General features: G+C 47.0%; 1 protein-coding gene across 4 annotated transcripts in view; it reads right to left on the bottom strand.

Moving 5' to 3' along the window:
* Positions 1 to 16,548, bottom strand: part of FAXDC2 (fatty acid hydroxylase domain containing 2) — a 58,634-nt gene continuing 42,086 nt past the window's right edge. For all 4 annotated transcript variants that reach the window (XM_006165104.3, XM_006165103.3, XM_027766949.1 and 1 more), the window contains 7 exons: positions 16,286 to 16,377; positions 16,052 to 16,155; positions 9,008 to 9,129; positions 3,836 to 4,041; positions 2,959 to 3,064; positions 1,489 to 1,655; positions 1 to 163 (listed from right to left, as the gene is read on the bottom strand). In XM_006165104.3, the coding sequence (XP_006165166.1) occupies positions 7 to 163; positions 1,489 to 1,655; positions 2,959 to 3,064; positions 3,836 to 4,041; positions 9,008 to 9,129; positions 16,052 to 16,155; positions 16,286 to 16,377 (954 nt within the window). In that variant the 3' untranslated portion in view covers positions 1 to 6. The remainder of the gene's footprint in view (positions 164 to 1,488; positions 1,656 to 2,958; positions 3,065 to 3,835; positions 4,042 to 9,007; positions 9,130 to 16,051; positions 16,156 to 16,285; positions 16,378 to 16,548) is intronic.

The raw sequence follows: 16,548 nt of genomic DNA, 5'->3' as shown, positions 1-16,548 counted from the left end.
CCGCTCTCACTCCATCTTCTTGGGGCAGTTGGGGATGCTCTCGGACAGCGGAGTGAAGCCCAGCAGGAGAGTGTGTCTCTCATAGGCCTTGGTCTGCTTAAACATGGTGTCAGTCCCATGAAGGTGGTCCATCACCCCCAGCACCCCGTAGCACTGGTTGAACCTGGAGGAGAGAGTAAGGGGTTGCAGGTGCTGGAGGCCCTGTGTGGATCTCCACTTAACCTGTGCCAGCCTCACATTTCTGAGCCCTCCTGCCCCACACCCGTCACCACCATCCTGACTGTCTACACGAGGACTTCAGACAACTTACAAAAAAAAAAAAGATGGGATTATGGAAGTATGAGTTTATTTTGGCGTAAAGAAAACAAAATTAAAATTTATGTGCAATTTTTCCCATAATACCCATTTTCCATGAACTTTCTGAGGATCCCCTGTACATCAGAATAACCTGGGGAGTTGTAAATGCGCCTTCCTGGCCCGCTGCAAACCTGCAAATTCTGCAGTCCTTTGAAAGCTTGCATGTGGTTCTGATACAAGTTTGCGAACCTCTGGCAGAACTAGGCTTGTTTGGATATGGTTCAGGGACTGCCCGCTTGCATCAGAATGCTCTAAAACATCTGTTAAAATGCTGGTTTCTGGGACCAGCAGTTAGCATAATGGCTATGTTGCTGGACTCCCGTGTAGTTGACCACGGTTCGCATCCCGGACCCAGTGGCTTAAAACTCACGCCGGGCGCGTGTGCGTGCGTGCCCAAGATCCCGAGAGGAGAATGGAGGAGAAGGGATTGCGCTGTGGCCATTCCCCCTGGGGGGTGATTTCTTGCTTTCTGTCTGTCTCTCTCTTGTCTGTCTGGCGAGCACATGCGCCCTTATAGCAAAAACCTCTCCACAAAAAAAAAAAAAAAAAAAAAAAGAAATGCTGGTTTCTAAGTCCTGTTCCCCTAGGTGCTGAGATGCAGCTCATTTGTAGTAGAACCCAAGAATTTGCATTTTACTTTGTATTTATTTGTTTTTACTTGTAGAACCTACATTTTAAACAAGCATCTTGGGTGAATCTGGTATAGGAGCTTCATAGGTCATACCTAAAATACCTGGGAGCTGAGGCTGGCAGGTGGCATGTGTTTAAGGTGCTGGACTCCCCCATGGCTGACCACAGTTTGAGTCCTGAACCTGTGGCTTGCTTTCTTACTTTCTCTGGTTAAATTTTTAAAATTTTTAAACAAACCTGGGAACTTTCAGAGAGCTATGCTCCCCTACTCTAAGGGTCCTGGACTCAAATAAAGGCTTAAAAAATAGCTCCAGCTGCAGGAGGACCCAAAGTCAGGAGAGAAAGAACAAGGGTGCCCAGTGTGGTTCTGATTTTCCATACCTCCAAATCTCTCCCCGGAAGCACCCACGTGTAAACTGGACTCCCGTGTCTGTTAGAAGCTCAAGCAGTGAGAGTGGTGGTTATTGCCTGGGGACTCACGGGGGGCGGGGGGGTGCTTACTTGAGATGGTGGTAGTCGTGGAATTCCGGTGAGGGCAGAAAGGGTAGGTGGTAGCCGCAGTGGGAGATGGTGGTGATGATAAGAACCAAGGAAAACCATATGGTGATGGAGGACAAGTGGGAGCTCATTAGTAAGGGACCTGCAAACACCGGCAGCATGTTGGAGGCCTGCAAGGGAAGGGGGTGACTGAAGGCAGGGCCCAGAAGGATGGGAGACCCAGTCGGGTGTCCACTCAGCCCCAGCGTGGGAGTAGAGATGTCTTCGACTCAGATCCGGAGAACCTAAGAAGTTTCAGGACCTTGATTTGTTGGAGACATTCACCTTATAACTAAGGACGAGTTATTAACTGAGCTTCAGCTTCCCTGTTAGTAGGTCAGGAATAAAAAGGTTATTGGGGGACCAGCAGATGGTGTAATGGTTACCTCGCTGGACTTCCATGTAGTCAACGTGGTTTGAGTCCCGGACCCGGCGGCTGAAATTTCACAGTGAGCGTGTGTGCGTGCATGCCCAAAATCCCAAGAGGAGAATGGAGGAGAAGGGACTGCGGCGTGGCCATCCCCCCTGGGGGGTGGGGAGTGGTTTCTTGTTTTCTGTATCTCTGGAAATCACAGGCACCCTATAGCAAAATTCTCTCTAAAAATAAGTAAATGAAACAACTCACACAGGGCACACGTGTGTGCGTGCCCATGATCCTGAGCGGAAAAGGGCAGGAAAAGGGATTGTGCTGTGTCCATACTCCCCCCACCCCTGGGTGGGGGCGGGGGCAGGGGGTAATTTCTCTCTTTCTGTCTCTCTCTCTCTCTGTCTCTCTGGTGAGTGCATGTGCCCTATAGCAAAACTCTCTGTAAGAATAAAGAACAGGTTATTGGGTAGGTCAGCAGGTGGCATTGTGGTTAAGGTTGCCAGACCCCCACGGTTCCAGTCCCAGATCTGACAGCTTACTTTCTCACTTCCCACTCCCCTCTCTCTCTTTGGCCAAATTAAAAAATAATAAAAATAATGGACCAGCAGTTGGCATAATGGCTATGTCACTGGACTCCCATGTAGTTGGCTGCTACTCGAGTCCCGGATCTGGTGGCTTAAACTCACGCCGGGCGCATGTGCGTGCGTGCCCAAGATCCCGAGAGGAGAATGGAGGAGAAGGGATTGCAGTGTGGCCATCCCCCCTGGGGGGTGATTTCTTGCTTTCTGTCTCTCTGTTTCTCTCTGTCTTTCTGGCGAGTGCATGTACCCTATAGCAAAAACCTCTCCAAAATAATAATAATAAAGTTAAATAAGATTATTCTTTAAAACAAGATTATTGGGAGGATTAAATGAGATAATGGGCCCCTAGCATAGCCTGGTATGTGGCAGGCTGACAATAACTGAAGCTATTTAATGAGAACAAGGAAAGGACCAGTGTGGTCTCATTCTCTGCAAGAGACTTTCCTCTCTGCCCTTCGCCTTGGGGAGAAGTGGAGCTCTACTCACCACGTGCTCCGTAGGGTGGGCGTAGAGAGAGATCACACCAATGGGAGCCGTCCACTCATGGTGTTTCTTGTGGATTTTCTTATAGAATGCTGGGTGGTGAAGGACCCTGGGACAACAGTTCAGAGTTAATCCGCTGATTCCCCTTTCTCCCACCCCTCCAGACCTAGAGAAACCGAGGCAGCAACCAGGAGTCACATGTGTGGAATGAAGTTCAAAGTACACCGGACTGGCATGGGAATTTCCACCTGCCTTGGAGTTCCGACCCCCGCCCTTCCTTAGCTACATAATTTGGAGGGGTGACTCTCTCCCAGTGCTATTAGCTGTAAAATGGGGATGATGTCCAGAAAGAAATCAATAGGAAATGAATGGGAAACTGCCCTGCTTTTCCACATAAATGGAGAAGCACTTTCTTTTCTGGACTTCCCTCAATTGTCTGTCCCAAGTTTTCTGGTGTGGGACAGATAGTTGTCTCTCCATTAGCCATTCAATAGGAGAATTGAGGCCAGACGGTGTCCTATATGTACAATTCAAAGGCCTTGGCACCAGCAGATGCCATAGTGGTTATGTCACTGGACTCCCACATAACCAACCACAGTTCAAGTCCCGGATCCAGTGGCTTGAAACTCACGCCAAGCATGAGCGCATGTGTGCCCAAAATCCTGGGAGGAGAACAGAGGAGAGGGGATGGTGGCATGGGCACCCCCCCTGGGGGGTGATTTCTCACTTTCTGTCTCTGTCTCTTTGGCGAGCACATTTGCCCTATAGCAAAATCCTCTCTTAAGGAAAAAAAAAATTTCAGAGGCCTCAGTTTTCTTGCTGACGAGTAAGCCCTAGGTAGGTGAAGAGCTGGCTGTGCTAGGGCAGGGACCCTGCTCACCGGTGTACATAGTAGAACAAGACTTCCTCAATGACAGTGAAGATCGCCAGCTCCAGGAGGACCCAGTGGAAGGTCGGTAGCGCTCGGCGGCAGGGGTCTCCCCACCACTTGAGGAAGGGATAGAGGAAGACTACCATGGGGAGAGAGATCATGATCTGGTTGAAAAGAACCGTGCGGATGGCCTGGCGTAGTTTCACGGGGTCCACCTGCCCAAGGGAAAGGAGGAGGGAGATGGACAACAGTGTGAGATACAGGCCTTTCTTTTCTAGGAAAAAGTCTCTATTGTGACCGCTCACAGGAGGCACTCACTCGGAGCTGAATTCTGGGAGCTACTGCCACCTCACCCTGGGGTTAGACACACTGCCATGGGGCCAGCAGGTGGCATGGTTGTTAAAGGCACTGGACTCCCACATAGTTGACCATGGTTCAAGTTCCAGACCTGGTGGATTGCTTTCTCATTTTCCCTCTTTTTCCCTCTCTCTCTGATCAAACTGGAAAATAATAATAAAAGTGATATATAGGGTTAAATAAAATAATTCTTAAAAAAAGAAAAAGAAACATTGCCACAATGAGGCCTTGGCTGTTGGATGAATGAGTAATGCCATAGCCCTTGGAAATTCCCTCCCAGCATGCCCAAGATTCCGAGAGGAGACTGGAGGAGAGGGGATTGTGTCACGGCCATCTCCCCTGAGGGGTGATTTCTTTCACTTTCTGTCTCTCTGTCTGTCTCTCCAGCAAGTACATGTGCCCTATAGCAAAAATCTCTCGAAAGAAAAAAAAAATAATCATGCTGAATGCGTGTGCATGTGTGCCCAAAATCTCAAGAGGAGAATGGAGGAGAAAGGATTGTGGCATGGCTATTCCTCCTGGGGGGTGATTTCTCACCTTCTATCTCTCTGTCTCTCCAGGAAGTACATGTGCCCAATAGCAAAACTATGAAAGGAAAAAAAAAAAAAGAAAAAGAAAAATGTGTATACTATATTTGAAGGGGATATGTGCTTTGGTATAAAGAAAAAGCAAAGGTGAGAAAGGGGTGTGGGGAGTGCCAGGTAAGATTTGAGTCACCACTGATTTTATAAGGTTTTTTTTTTTTTTTTTTTTTTATAGGGCACATGTGCTCGCCAGACAGAGAGAGACAGAGAGACAGAAAGTGAGAAATCACCCCCCAGGGGGGATGGCCACGCCGCAATTCCTTCTCTTCCATTCTCCTCTCAGACCTTGGGCATGCACGCACACGTGTCCTGCGTGAGTTTTAAGCCACCAGGTTTGGGACACGAACCACGATCGACTATATGGGAGTCCAGTGACATAGCCATTACGCTAACTGCTGGTCCCATCACCATTGATTTTAAATAGCGTGGTCTGAGTAGGCCTCACTGAGATGCTGAGATTTCAACAAAGAGATGAAGAGAAGGAGGAAGTTAACCAAACAAATGGGGGGAGAAGGCTTGGAGGAAGGGAACCGCCCACCAGTGAAAAGGCTGTAAGGCAGGCAATGCCTGGCCTGGTGGCTGGAGAGCAGTGAGTGGTGTGGAGAGAAGGAAGAGGCCAGAGAGGCACAGAGGGCCCAGAGCACATAGTCTTGTGGGCCATTGTAAGGGCTCTGGCTTTTGTTCCAAGGGAATTGCAAGGTGGTGAGCGGAGAAGTGACTAGATGACTCTGCTGCTGTGTGAGAATAGACTGCAGGGGAGCAATAGCAGAAACTAAGAGACCAAATAGAACTGCAATAACATTGGGATCAGCAGGTAGCATAATGGTTATGTCGCTGGAGTCCCACATTGTTGACTGTGGTTCGAGTCCTGGACCTGGCAGCTTAAAACTCAGGCTGGGCGCATGTGCATGTGTACCCAAGATCCTGAGAGAATAGAGAAGGGACTGTAGCATGGCCATCTCCCGTCCCCCCAGGGGAAGATTTCTTGTTTTCATTTCTCTCTCTGTCTCTCTGGTGAGTGCGTGTGCCCTATAGCAAAATTCTCTCTTCAAAACAAAAACAAAAAGCTGCAGTAATGTGGGTGACAGATGATGGTGCCTCAGACCAGGGTGAGGATAATGGAGGAGCTGAGCAGGGGCTGGGCTCCTCTGACCTAGACCCCTCCACCCCTCTGAACCTGAGCTTTCCTACAAAGCACAAGGCTCCCTCCATAGCACTCCAGTCACTGGTGGCTTTCAGGTGGGACAGGTGGCAGGTGATATTCTCGAGATCTGATGCAGCCTGGCGGTTAAGTGTGTGAGCCCTGGAGTTGGAAAGCCCGAGTTTAAACCAGGATTTTAGCCATCTGACATCTCAAAGCCTCCACTTCCTCCTGTCAACAATAAAGGTAGAGGCACTGGGTCAGTGGTGGTGGCCAAGGAGATGGCTGTGGTCTGATAAGGGAAGGGTCCTCGAGGGCCAAGCACTGGCTTTGATGTTTCAGACTCCAGTCTCCGTCCCAGCAAGCCTTGCCTAGAGGAAGACCCCTGGCTGTCTGGCAGCTCTCATCTCAAATGAGGGGGTCTGTGAGACAGGCCAGCAGCTCCAGTTCAAGACTGCGTCAGGGGCACAACTTTCTACCTGCTCTGCCTTTCTGGAGTGAGGGCAGGGAAGAAGGCCCTGAGACCAGAGGTGATTCATCCAGGCATCTAAGCAAATTATTAAAAAATGATTAATTTTGGGACCAGCAGTTGGCATAATGGCTTTGTCACTCGACTCCCATGTAGTCGATCAAGGTTCAAACTCATGCCAGGCGCATATGCATGCATGCCCAAAATCCCGAGGGGAGAATGGAGGAGAAGGGGTTGTGGCATGGCCATCCCCTTGAGTCCCAGACCTGGCGGCCTGATTTCTCAATTTCCCACTCTCTCTCTCTCGCTCTGTCCCTCTCTGGTTAAATTAAAATAATAAATAAAGTTAAACAAAATAATTCTTTAAAAAAAAAAAAAGGATGACTGTCAAAAATAAAAGGGGGGTGCCCAACTGGTGGCATGGTGGTTAAGGGCACTGGACTTAAACAAGGCCAGCAGCGGTTTGAGTCCGACCTGATGGTTTGCCTTCTCTCTCTCTCTCTCTCTCTCAGTCTCTCTCTATGTCCCTCTCTAGTCAAATTAAAAATAAATAAAGTTAAAAAAAAAAAAAAAGACGATTGTCTTGTCTAGGAAAGAAGCCAGGACGTAGCTTGGGTGGAACTGGGGAAGAACATGGGTTCCAGAATCCACTTCTTCCCTGCTGTATGAAAAAGGCCTCCTGGGGGACCAGCAGTTGGCGTAATGGCTATGTCGCTGGACTCCCATGTACTCAACTGCGGTTCAAGTCCTGGATCGGGTGGCTTTCATGCCGGGCGCATGTGTATGCGTGCCCAAGATCCAGAGAGGAGAATGGAGAAGGGATTGCAACATTGCCATCCCCCCGGAGAGTGATTTCTCGCTTTCTGTCTCTCTGTCTTTCTGGCGAGCACACATGCCCTATAGCAAAAACCTCTCCAAAAAAAAAAAGAAAAAAAGAAAAAGGCCTCCTGGAGCCTGTCAGAGCAGCAAGCAGGCAAGCCAGATGCCAGGTGCGGTGGGACTTGGTTCTCGGTGTTGTGCAAGTTGGAATCCTTGTGGACAGGGCCTGGGCCCTGTTTAGCATGGATCTGACCGAGTCCTTTATTTATTTAATTCATTTGTTGCTTGAATGGAATAATGAGGAAGCAAGACCTGCTTTTTTAAAAAAAAAATAATAATTTGTTTATTTAACTTTATCTATTTATTTATTCATTTATTTTGACTAGAGAGGGACAGAGCAAGAAAGAGAGAGGGAAAGTGAGAAAGCAAGGCACTTGAACTGCGGTCGGCCATGTGGGAGTCCAGCGCCTTTAACCACCACACCACCTGCTGGCCCCAAGACCTACGTTTAAAACCACCACCAGAAATGTAAGAATAAATAAACTAAAAATAAATAAATAAAACCACCAGCAGCCACTCATTCAGGATCCATACTATCCTTCTACTGCAGTGGGGTCATCCACAGTTTGGGGAGCCTCTCCCTCACTCAGCGGCAGCTGAGATTCATTTCATACCCACCACTGCTGTCTGTTACTGGGGAACAGTACAGGGAAGCTCTCTGACAGCTCCGGAATGCAGTCCACTACCAAGCTGAACTGGTCATTTTGGTTTCTTTCTTTTTTTCTTTAATTATTATTTATTTATTTAGTTCATTCATTGTTATTGTTTTTCAGTTTGATCAGCCAGAGAGAGAGAGAAAGGGAAAGTGAGGAAGCAAGCCACCAGGTCTGGATCGCTGTCGGCCACGTGGGAGTCCAGCGCCTTTAACCACCATACCACCTGGCAGCCCCTCATTTTTGTTTTTTACCAGAGGGTGTGTGCACTCACCAGAGAGAGAGAGAGCGTGCGCACTCCCCCAGGGGTGTGGTCATACTGCAATCCCTTCTCCATTTGTCCATCCGGCCAGGATGGGGGGATGTATTCATAAACGCCGAGCACATTTCTCAAGTTGCCAGGTCTGAGACGCAAACCTTGGTCAGCGTGTGGGGCCCAGATCCCTTGACCGCTGAGCTACGGGCCTGGCCCCCACGGCTGTTCTGAAATGCACCGCAGGCCTATGCGGGAGCACAGGTGGGTGTGGAGCCCAGGCTGGCAACAGGAGACCGGAATGTGAATCTCGACTGGCCACAAGCTGAGTGGCCACTAACGACTCTGAGAGTTTGGGCAAATGATTTCTTTTCTCTAACCTGAAGTGGGGGAGACTTGGGACCAAAAGTCAGTGTCATGGCTATGTCACTGAACTCCCATGTAGTTGACCATGGTTTGAGCACTAGACCTGGTAGCTTAAACTCATGCCGGGTGTGTGTGTGTGTGTGTGTGTGTGTGTGTGTGTGTGTGTGCCCAAGATCCCGAGAGGAGACTGGAGGAGAAGGGATTGAGGTGTGGCCATCCTCTCCCGGGGGGTGATTTCTTGCTTTCTGTCTCTCTGTCTCTCTCTGTCTTTCTGGCGAGCGCACGCACCCTATAGCAAAAACCTCTCCAAAAAAATTTTTTTTTTTAATTTTGAAAATAATGAAGTGGGGGAGACTTATAGATAATAAGCAGGCTCACACTAGCCATGGTGTCTCCTGGACCAGGGGCGAGAACCCCAGGGTGAGGACTTTAGTTCTTGCTTCCTGTGCCCAGACGGGAGAAATGGTAGCAACACTTACGGGTTCATTCTTGCCAATCTGAATTCGGTAGCGGGAGATGAAGTTAGGTTTTCCAGTTGTGTCGACCACCAGAAGCAGCCCATTGAAGGCCCAGAAGAGCAGGAAAGGCACGGAGGTGGTACCTGCGGTAGGGAGGCAGAAACAGTGAGGGCGACCTCAGGCTCTCGCAGCGTGGAGAGTAATTGAACACACGTTTACAGTGACTGAGGCTGCGCTGCAGCCAGCCACCTGCGGGGGAGGTCTCAGTGCTCGGACCCAGGGACCTCCCATTTGTCCTGGGTGACACACTAGCTGTGGAAACCTGCGCAGGTCACTGACAGAGTGTCTTTATTTTCTTAGCCATTAAATGGGGACGACAACCTTCAAGGTGACTGTCATGTCCACACGCATGACACTCTTTTTTTTTTTAAGAATTATTATTTAATTTTATTTATCATGATCATTATTTTTTAATTATTTAATTTTATTTATTCATTTATTTATTTTAATTTGACCAGAGAGAGAGACACAGAGAGAGAGAGAGGAAAAGTGAGAAAGCAAGATCTAGGACTCGAACTGTGGTCGACCATGTGGGAGTGTCCAGCTACTTAACCACCACACCACCTCCTGGTCCTGTTATTTTTTAAATTTACTACAGGGCATGAATACTCATGAGAGAGAGAGACAGAGAGAGAGAAAGCAAGCTGCCAGGTCTAGGGTTTGAACCATGGCCGGCAGTGTGGGAGTCCAGTGCTTCAACCACCATGCCACCTGCCAGCCCCTGGAAGTGTCTTAAGATATTTGGTAGGCTCTAAAACAGAAATGACTTTAGGTTGGCATCTAGGAGTCTGTGCCCATCGAATCATCTGTAAACAGCCCACAAAGGGGAAACAAAGGCAGTGATCGGGATAGCCTGGAGCCCTGTGGGCGCCGGACGGCAGTGCTACCCTTCTAACTGAGCAGTGGGGTCTCAGGTGTCATCCGTCCACCAGTTCCCAACAGGAACAATTCATCTTTTCCTTCCTTCTTTGCTCTGCTAGAGCGTACGTGTGCTCGCCAGAGAGAGTGTGAGAGGGAGAAAGCACCCCCCATGCAGAATGGTCACATCATATTCCCTTCTCCTCCATCTTTCCTTCCTTTCAGGACTGTGGGCACTCATACACAAGTGTTTGGCATGTTTCCTTTTTTTCTCCCTAAAGAATTATTTTATTTAACTTTATTTATTTATTAATTTGACTAGAGAGGGACAGACAGAGAGAGAGAAAGTGAGAAAGTAAGCCACCAGGTCCAGGACTCGAACCACAGTCAGCCATGTAGGCGTCCAGCGCCTGTAACCACCACACCACCTGCCCGTCCCGTGCTTAGTGTGTTTCTCAAGCTACTAGGCCTGAGATTCAAAATGCATGGTTGGTCTTGTGGGATCCAGCTGCCTTAACCACCAGGCCCTGGAGCCAGCTCTGAAAAACACAACTGTCAAGGTTACTCTTGGTTAGTCTTCCACTCTTTAGACAGGCAAACCATGTGTGTGTTAATGCCTTTGAGAGTTCCTGCAGCAGAGAAACCTGCTTCACTTTGTTAAACTCAACCTTTCCCAGCCCTGTTAGACACTAGGACATTGATTTCCCAGAACACCGAAGCATAGGCTGGCCATGGGCTCCTGTCTCCCAGGACAAATTCCGGTCTGCGTCTGTCATTCCAGCACACGTATGAGCAACACTGCTTTCACTTTCATGACCGGCTCTATTTGGAGGATGAATTCTATAACTTCCCTCCCTATCACCATCCTGTAGCACTGATGTGCCGCAGGATGGTTTAGAAAATACTGACCAGGACTTAAAAGTTATTATTGTTATTTCTTTATTGTTAAAAGACTGGGTCCAGGCTGGCAGGTAGCATAGTGGTTAAGGGTGCCGGACTCACCTACATGGCCAACCACAGTTCAAGTCCCAGATCTGGTGGCTTGCTTTCTCACTTTCTCTCTCTCTCTCTCTTTGAATTTTACTTAACTTTATTTATTTATTCACTTTTTTTTTTTTTTTGGAGAGGTTTTTGCTATAGGGCATGTGCACTCACAAGAAAGACAGAAGAGATAGAGAGAAAGAAATTGAGAAATCACCCCCTGGGGGGGATGGCCACGCCACAATCCCTTCTCCTCCATTCTCCTCTCAGGACCTTGGGCATGTATGCATGCACACCTAGCGTGAGTTTAAGCCACTGAGTCCAGGACTCAAACCGCGGTCAACTACACAGGAGTCCAGCCATGAAGCCACTACGCTAGCTGCTGGTCCCACATTCACTTATTTTAATTTGACCAGAGAGGGACAGAGTATATGTGAAAGAGAGAGAGAGAGGGAAAGTGAGAAAGCAAGCCACCAGGTCCAGGACTCGAACTGTGGTCAATCATGTGGTCAATCAGCAGCCTTAAGCACCATGCCACCTGCTGGTCCCCAAAATACAATAAGTCATTTTTTTTTTTCTGAGAGGTTTTTGCTATAGGGCACGTGCCCTCGCCAGAAAAACAGAGACAGAAAGGGAGAAATTGCCCCCCAGGGGGCATGGCCCTGCAGCAATCCTTTCTCCTCTTGGGATCTTGGGCAAGCACGCACACATGCTTGGCATGAGTTTAACTACCAGGTCCGAGACTCAAACCACAATCGGCCACATGGGAGTCCAACAACATAGCCACTATACCAATTGCTGGTCCCAATAAAATAATTCTTAAAAAAAATAATAATAAATAAGACAGGGTCTTTGGGCCAGCAGGTGGTGTGGTAATGGTTAAGGGTGCTGGACTCCCACATGGCTGACCATGGTTTGAGTCCCGGACCTGGCAGCTTACTTTCTCACTTTCTCTCTCTCTCTCCCTCTCCGGTCGAATTAAAATAAATAAATAAATAGATAAATAAATAAATAGTTAAATAAAATAATTATTAAAAAAAAAAAGAAAAAAGAAAGGGTCTTACCACATTGTGATCCTTCTGTCTCCATCTCCCAGATGACTGCAGGCCATGACACTGTGGCCAGTCTTTAGTATGGACTGGGAATCAAACCTAGGCCTCCCACGTGGCCTAGTTGGCAGAGCACAGCATCTTACTAACATCAGCCTTGGGGGCCAACAGGTGCCTTAGTGGTTAAGGTGCTGGACTCTCATATGGTTGACTGCAGTTCAAGTCCCAGATCTAGCAGCTTGAAACTCATGCTGGGCAAGTGTGTATGCATACCCAAAATCCCAAGAGAAGAGACTGTAGTGTGGCCATTTCTCCTGGGGAGTGATTTTTTTGTACTCTGTCTCTCCAACAACAGTATGCTTATAGCAAAAACGCCTAAAAAAAATAACAATATGTACCACCATGTCTGCACCTAGGACTTAGTATTCTGGCTTTTGCTCTGTATCCCACTTTTTTTTTTTTTGAGAGGTTTTTGCTATAGAGCACATGTGCTCTCCAGAAAGACAGAGACAGACAGAGAGAAAGTGAGAAATCACCCCCAAGAGGGAATGGCCACGCTGCAATCCCTTCTCCTCCATTCTCTCAGGATCTTGGGCACGCACACACACGCCCAGCACGAGTTTAAGCCACCACGTCCAGGACTCAAACCACAGTCAACTACATGGGAGTCCAGCGACATAGCCATTATACCAACGGCTGGTCCCTCTGTATCCCACTTTTTCAGAAAGTCATTCCAAGTGTCTCTGACCTCCCACTGTGAACAAATAGCACTTTGTTAGCCCAGCCTGGAGTTACTGAAGTGACAGCCCAGTGTTACCTAACTCTCACGCCGTTAACTTTGTTTTCCCATGATTTGCCTTTTCCTCTAGATGTAAAATCCCCCAAGGACAAAGCCAAATGTTTAATTCTGTCTTATCCCCAGCTCCAGCACCCTTCCTGCTCTGCCAACCAGTGTCTTGTGGTAGTTGGTACCTGAAAAATATTTGGCCCACACTGTGAAGAATGACCAGTATAAACATTCTGGGGGCCATTTGGCAGTGTCCGAGGTGAAAAAGAAAGTGAGAGAAACAGAGACTGACAGAGAAAGAAAAGAAACGACACTTATCTGAGGGAACTTTGAGAGATTTGTGGATGGGGCTGGCAGGTGGCATGGTGGTTAAGGATGTTGCACTCCCACATCGCCGACCATGGTTTGAGTCCTGGACCTGGCCGCTTGCTTTCTCACCCTCCCTCTCTCTTTCTGTCTTACTCTCATTCTGTCCTTTTCTGATTAAATTAAAAATGAATAAATAAAGTTAAAAATAAATACTTCTTTAAAAAAAAGAGATTTGTGGAAAATGGAATCAAAGTATTAGTTTATTTTAGTGCATACAATTTTTGAAATGTTTGCATAGTTTTTCATAATGTGCATTTTTCATGGACTTTTTAAATAGCCCTTGTATTCATATGCATAAATGTCCTTCACAGAATTTTTTAAAAAGTCATAGTATAACATTTAAAATAGCTTAACTGTCCACCAGTAGGGAATGTACTAAATAGATTAGATTCCAAACAACATAATATCCTGGGCAGCTTAAAATATTAAGTCTACATTAATTGACATGGGAAGATGTCTACAATCTACTCAATAATAATAAAAAAAGAGGGTTAAAAAACAGTGTTGGGGGACTGGCAGGTGGTGTGGTGGTTAAAGGCACTGGATTCCCACACGGCCAACCAACCACGGTTTGAGTCCTGGACCTGGTGGCTTGCTTTCTTGCTTTCTCTTTTTCTCTCTCTGTTCCTCTCTGGTCAAATTTTAAAATAATAATAACAAATGGAATTAAATAAATACTAAAAAAAATTAAAAAAAGATTGTGTGTTAATCATTCTCAAATAGACACTGATTAAAAAAAACAAAACAAAACAAAGAAACATCTGTTGGGTCAGTAGATGTCTGTTGTGGTGATTCAAGGCAGTGTACTCCCACATGGCCAATTATGGTTCGAGTCCCAGAACTGGCGACTTGCTTTCTCAATGTCTTTTTTTTTTTTTTTTTTTGCCTTAGGTCACATGTCCTCACAGAAGAAAGAGATTGAGAAGGAAAGGGGGAGAGAGAGAGAGAGAGAGAGAGAGAGATAATGAGAGGAGAAGTGAGAAATTATTCCCACAGGGGAGATGGCCACACCACAATCCCTTCTCCTCCATTATCCTCCTGGGATCTTGGACATACATACACGTGTGTGCGTGCGCCTAGTGTGATTTTCAAGCCACCACCTCTGGAACTCGAAGCGGTTGACCATGTGAGAGTCCAGCAATGTAACCACTCCACCATCTACTGGTCCCCTCACTGTCTTTCTCTCTCCCTGGTGAGTGCATGTGCCCTATAGCAAATTAAAATAATAATAATAAATAAAACTAATATTTTTTTGTAATTCAAAAGTAAAAAACAGTGTCTTATAAATACAATTACATTATTTCTTGGAGGTGGGAGAATGACTTTAACCTTCTCTATGCTTATTGAATTGTCTGCTATATATATATATATATATTAAGGTTTTTGCCATTGGGTGCATGTGCTCACTAGAGAGAGACAGACAAAGAAAGGGAAAATGAGAAATCACCCCTCTCCTCACCTCTCCCCTTCCAGCTGGGATAGCCACACCCCAATCTCTTTTTCTCCATTCTCCTCTTGGGATTCTGGACACGCACATGCATGTATCTGGCCTGATTTTCAAGCTGCTAGGTCTGAGGCTTGAACCATGGTCAGCAATATGGGATCCAGTGCCTTAACCTCCAGCCAACTGCTGGCCCCTGATGTTTATTTATTTTAAATGAGCACGTATTTACATTAAAAAAATTATTAATTTTATTTATTCATTCATTTATTTTAATTTGACCAGAGAGAGACACACAGAGGGAGAAAGGAAGCGAAAAAATAAGCCACCAGATTCAGGTCTTGAACCATGGTCAGCCAGGTGGGAGTGTCTAGCTCCTTACTCACCACACCACCTGCTGTTCCCCCATATTTACTTTTATAGAGATAATAAGTTATTTTTACTGGGTTGTCAGGAAAGTCATGATGCACTTTTACAGAGGAGAAATATGTCATGACTTTCTTGACAAACTAATATTTCATTAAAAAAAGTTGAAATAGGGACCAGCAGTTAGTGTAATGGCTATGTCGCTGGACTCCCATGTAGTTGACCATGGTTTGAGTCCCAGACCCAGTGGCTTAAACTCACGCCGGGCGCGTGTGCATGTGTGTCCAAGATCCCGAGAGAAGAATGGAGGAGAAGGGATTATGGCGTGGCCATCTCCCCTGGGGGGGGGGTGATTTCTCACTTTCTGTCTTTCTGTCTCTCTCTGTTTATCTGGTGAGCGCACGTGCCCTATAGCAAAAACCTCTCAAAAAAAATAATAAGTTGAAATAAAAAAATAAGTAAAATAAATATTTATTTTTTAAAAATGTTGAGTTGGCGGTTACCCACTGAGTCATCCAACAGGTGTCCACCTACATGGAACTCCTAGGATTCCTTGAGAAATACAGAATAGAAACAAAAACATGAGATGATCTTAGGCTTTCCTCCAGCTCTACACATTTCTCTCTCTCTCTCATATCTGCTTATCTCTGAAGTAGTAGGTGGGCCTAGTGGCTTGCTCTCCCTTTCTCTCTCTTCCCTTCTCTCATCATATTAAAAAATAATAATAACAAATAAAATTAAATGTTTTTTTTTTTTAAATGTATCGAGTGGCCACATGCTGTCCAGCACTGAGAGCTACGCTGTACCACATGCAGGGATGGTCTCGGACAAGACAGAAAAGCTCTGTGCACGGTGTGGACAAGTGGGGTTACTGCTCTACACATGCGCTCATTTTCACTCACAACATTTCTCTCTGTTCTGTATTTGGGGTGGGGGTTCTCAACTTCCCAGCTTCTTTTTTTCCAACCACCACAGAGACAGCTTCCAGGCTACCCACCCACGTCGTACTCTTCGGGGCTGCTACGCTTTTAAATCTCAAGTCCTCATCCCTTGGAATAATGAATTGCGAAGACCCAAGACAGAGAACAAAACAGTAGAAACAATGAAGGAATAATCATGTACCCACACCCAAACTGGTGGTCTGACACCCTCACCTATAACAAAGAGGATCCACTCCTTCCCTTCGAATGTAGACAGCAGCCTCTCCCACTTGGCCTGCCAAAAGTAGCCAGAAGCACCCCAAAATCTCTGAAGATGCCTTGGAAGAAAAGACATTCAGATTTCTAAGTGAGGATTTGTGGGTGGACAGCTTCTTACTCCATCCCCTGACCCCAGTCCCCTACCAGGCTCCCCAAATCCTGAATTCAAGCCGGGTGGAACAGACTTACCATGTGACTGAGTTCCAGAGGGCCACGAGCAAGAGGAGGCCAGAGCCCAGGATGACAGCCGTCCTCTTCATGGAGCCCCAGATGTGTCCCTCCTGGAGGAGGACAAGAAAACGTCAGACCAGAACCAGCAGGTGGCATAGGGACTGGGATGCTGAACTCCCACAGGGTCGACCACGGTCTGAGTCCCGGACCCAGAGACTTGAAGCTCATGCCAGGCGTGCGTGTGTGCCCCAAATCCTGAGAGAATGGAGAAGGGAATGCCG

Source organism: Tupaia chinensis, unplaced genomic scaffold (assembly GCF_000334495.1).
Source record: "Tupaia chinensis unplaced genomic scaffold, TupChi_1.0 Scaffold143796_1, whole genome shotgun sequence".
Lineage (NCBI taxonomy): Eukaryota > Metazoa > Chordata > Mammalia > Scandentia > Tupaiidae > Tupaia > Tupaia belangeri.
This window is presented reverse-complemented; position numbering and strand designations above follow the sequence as displayed.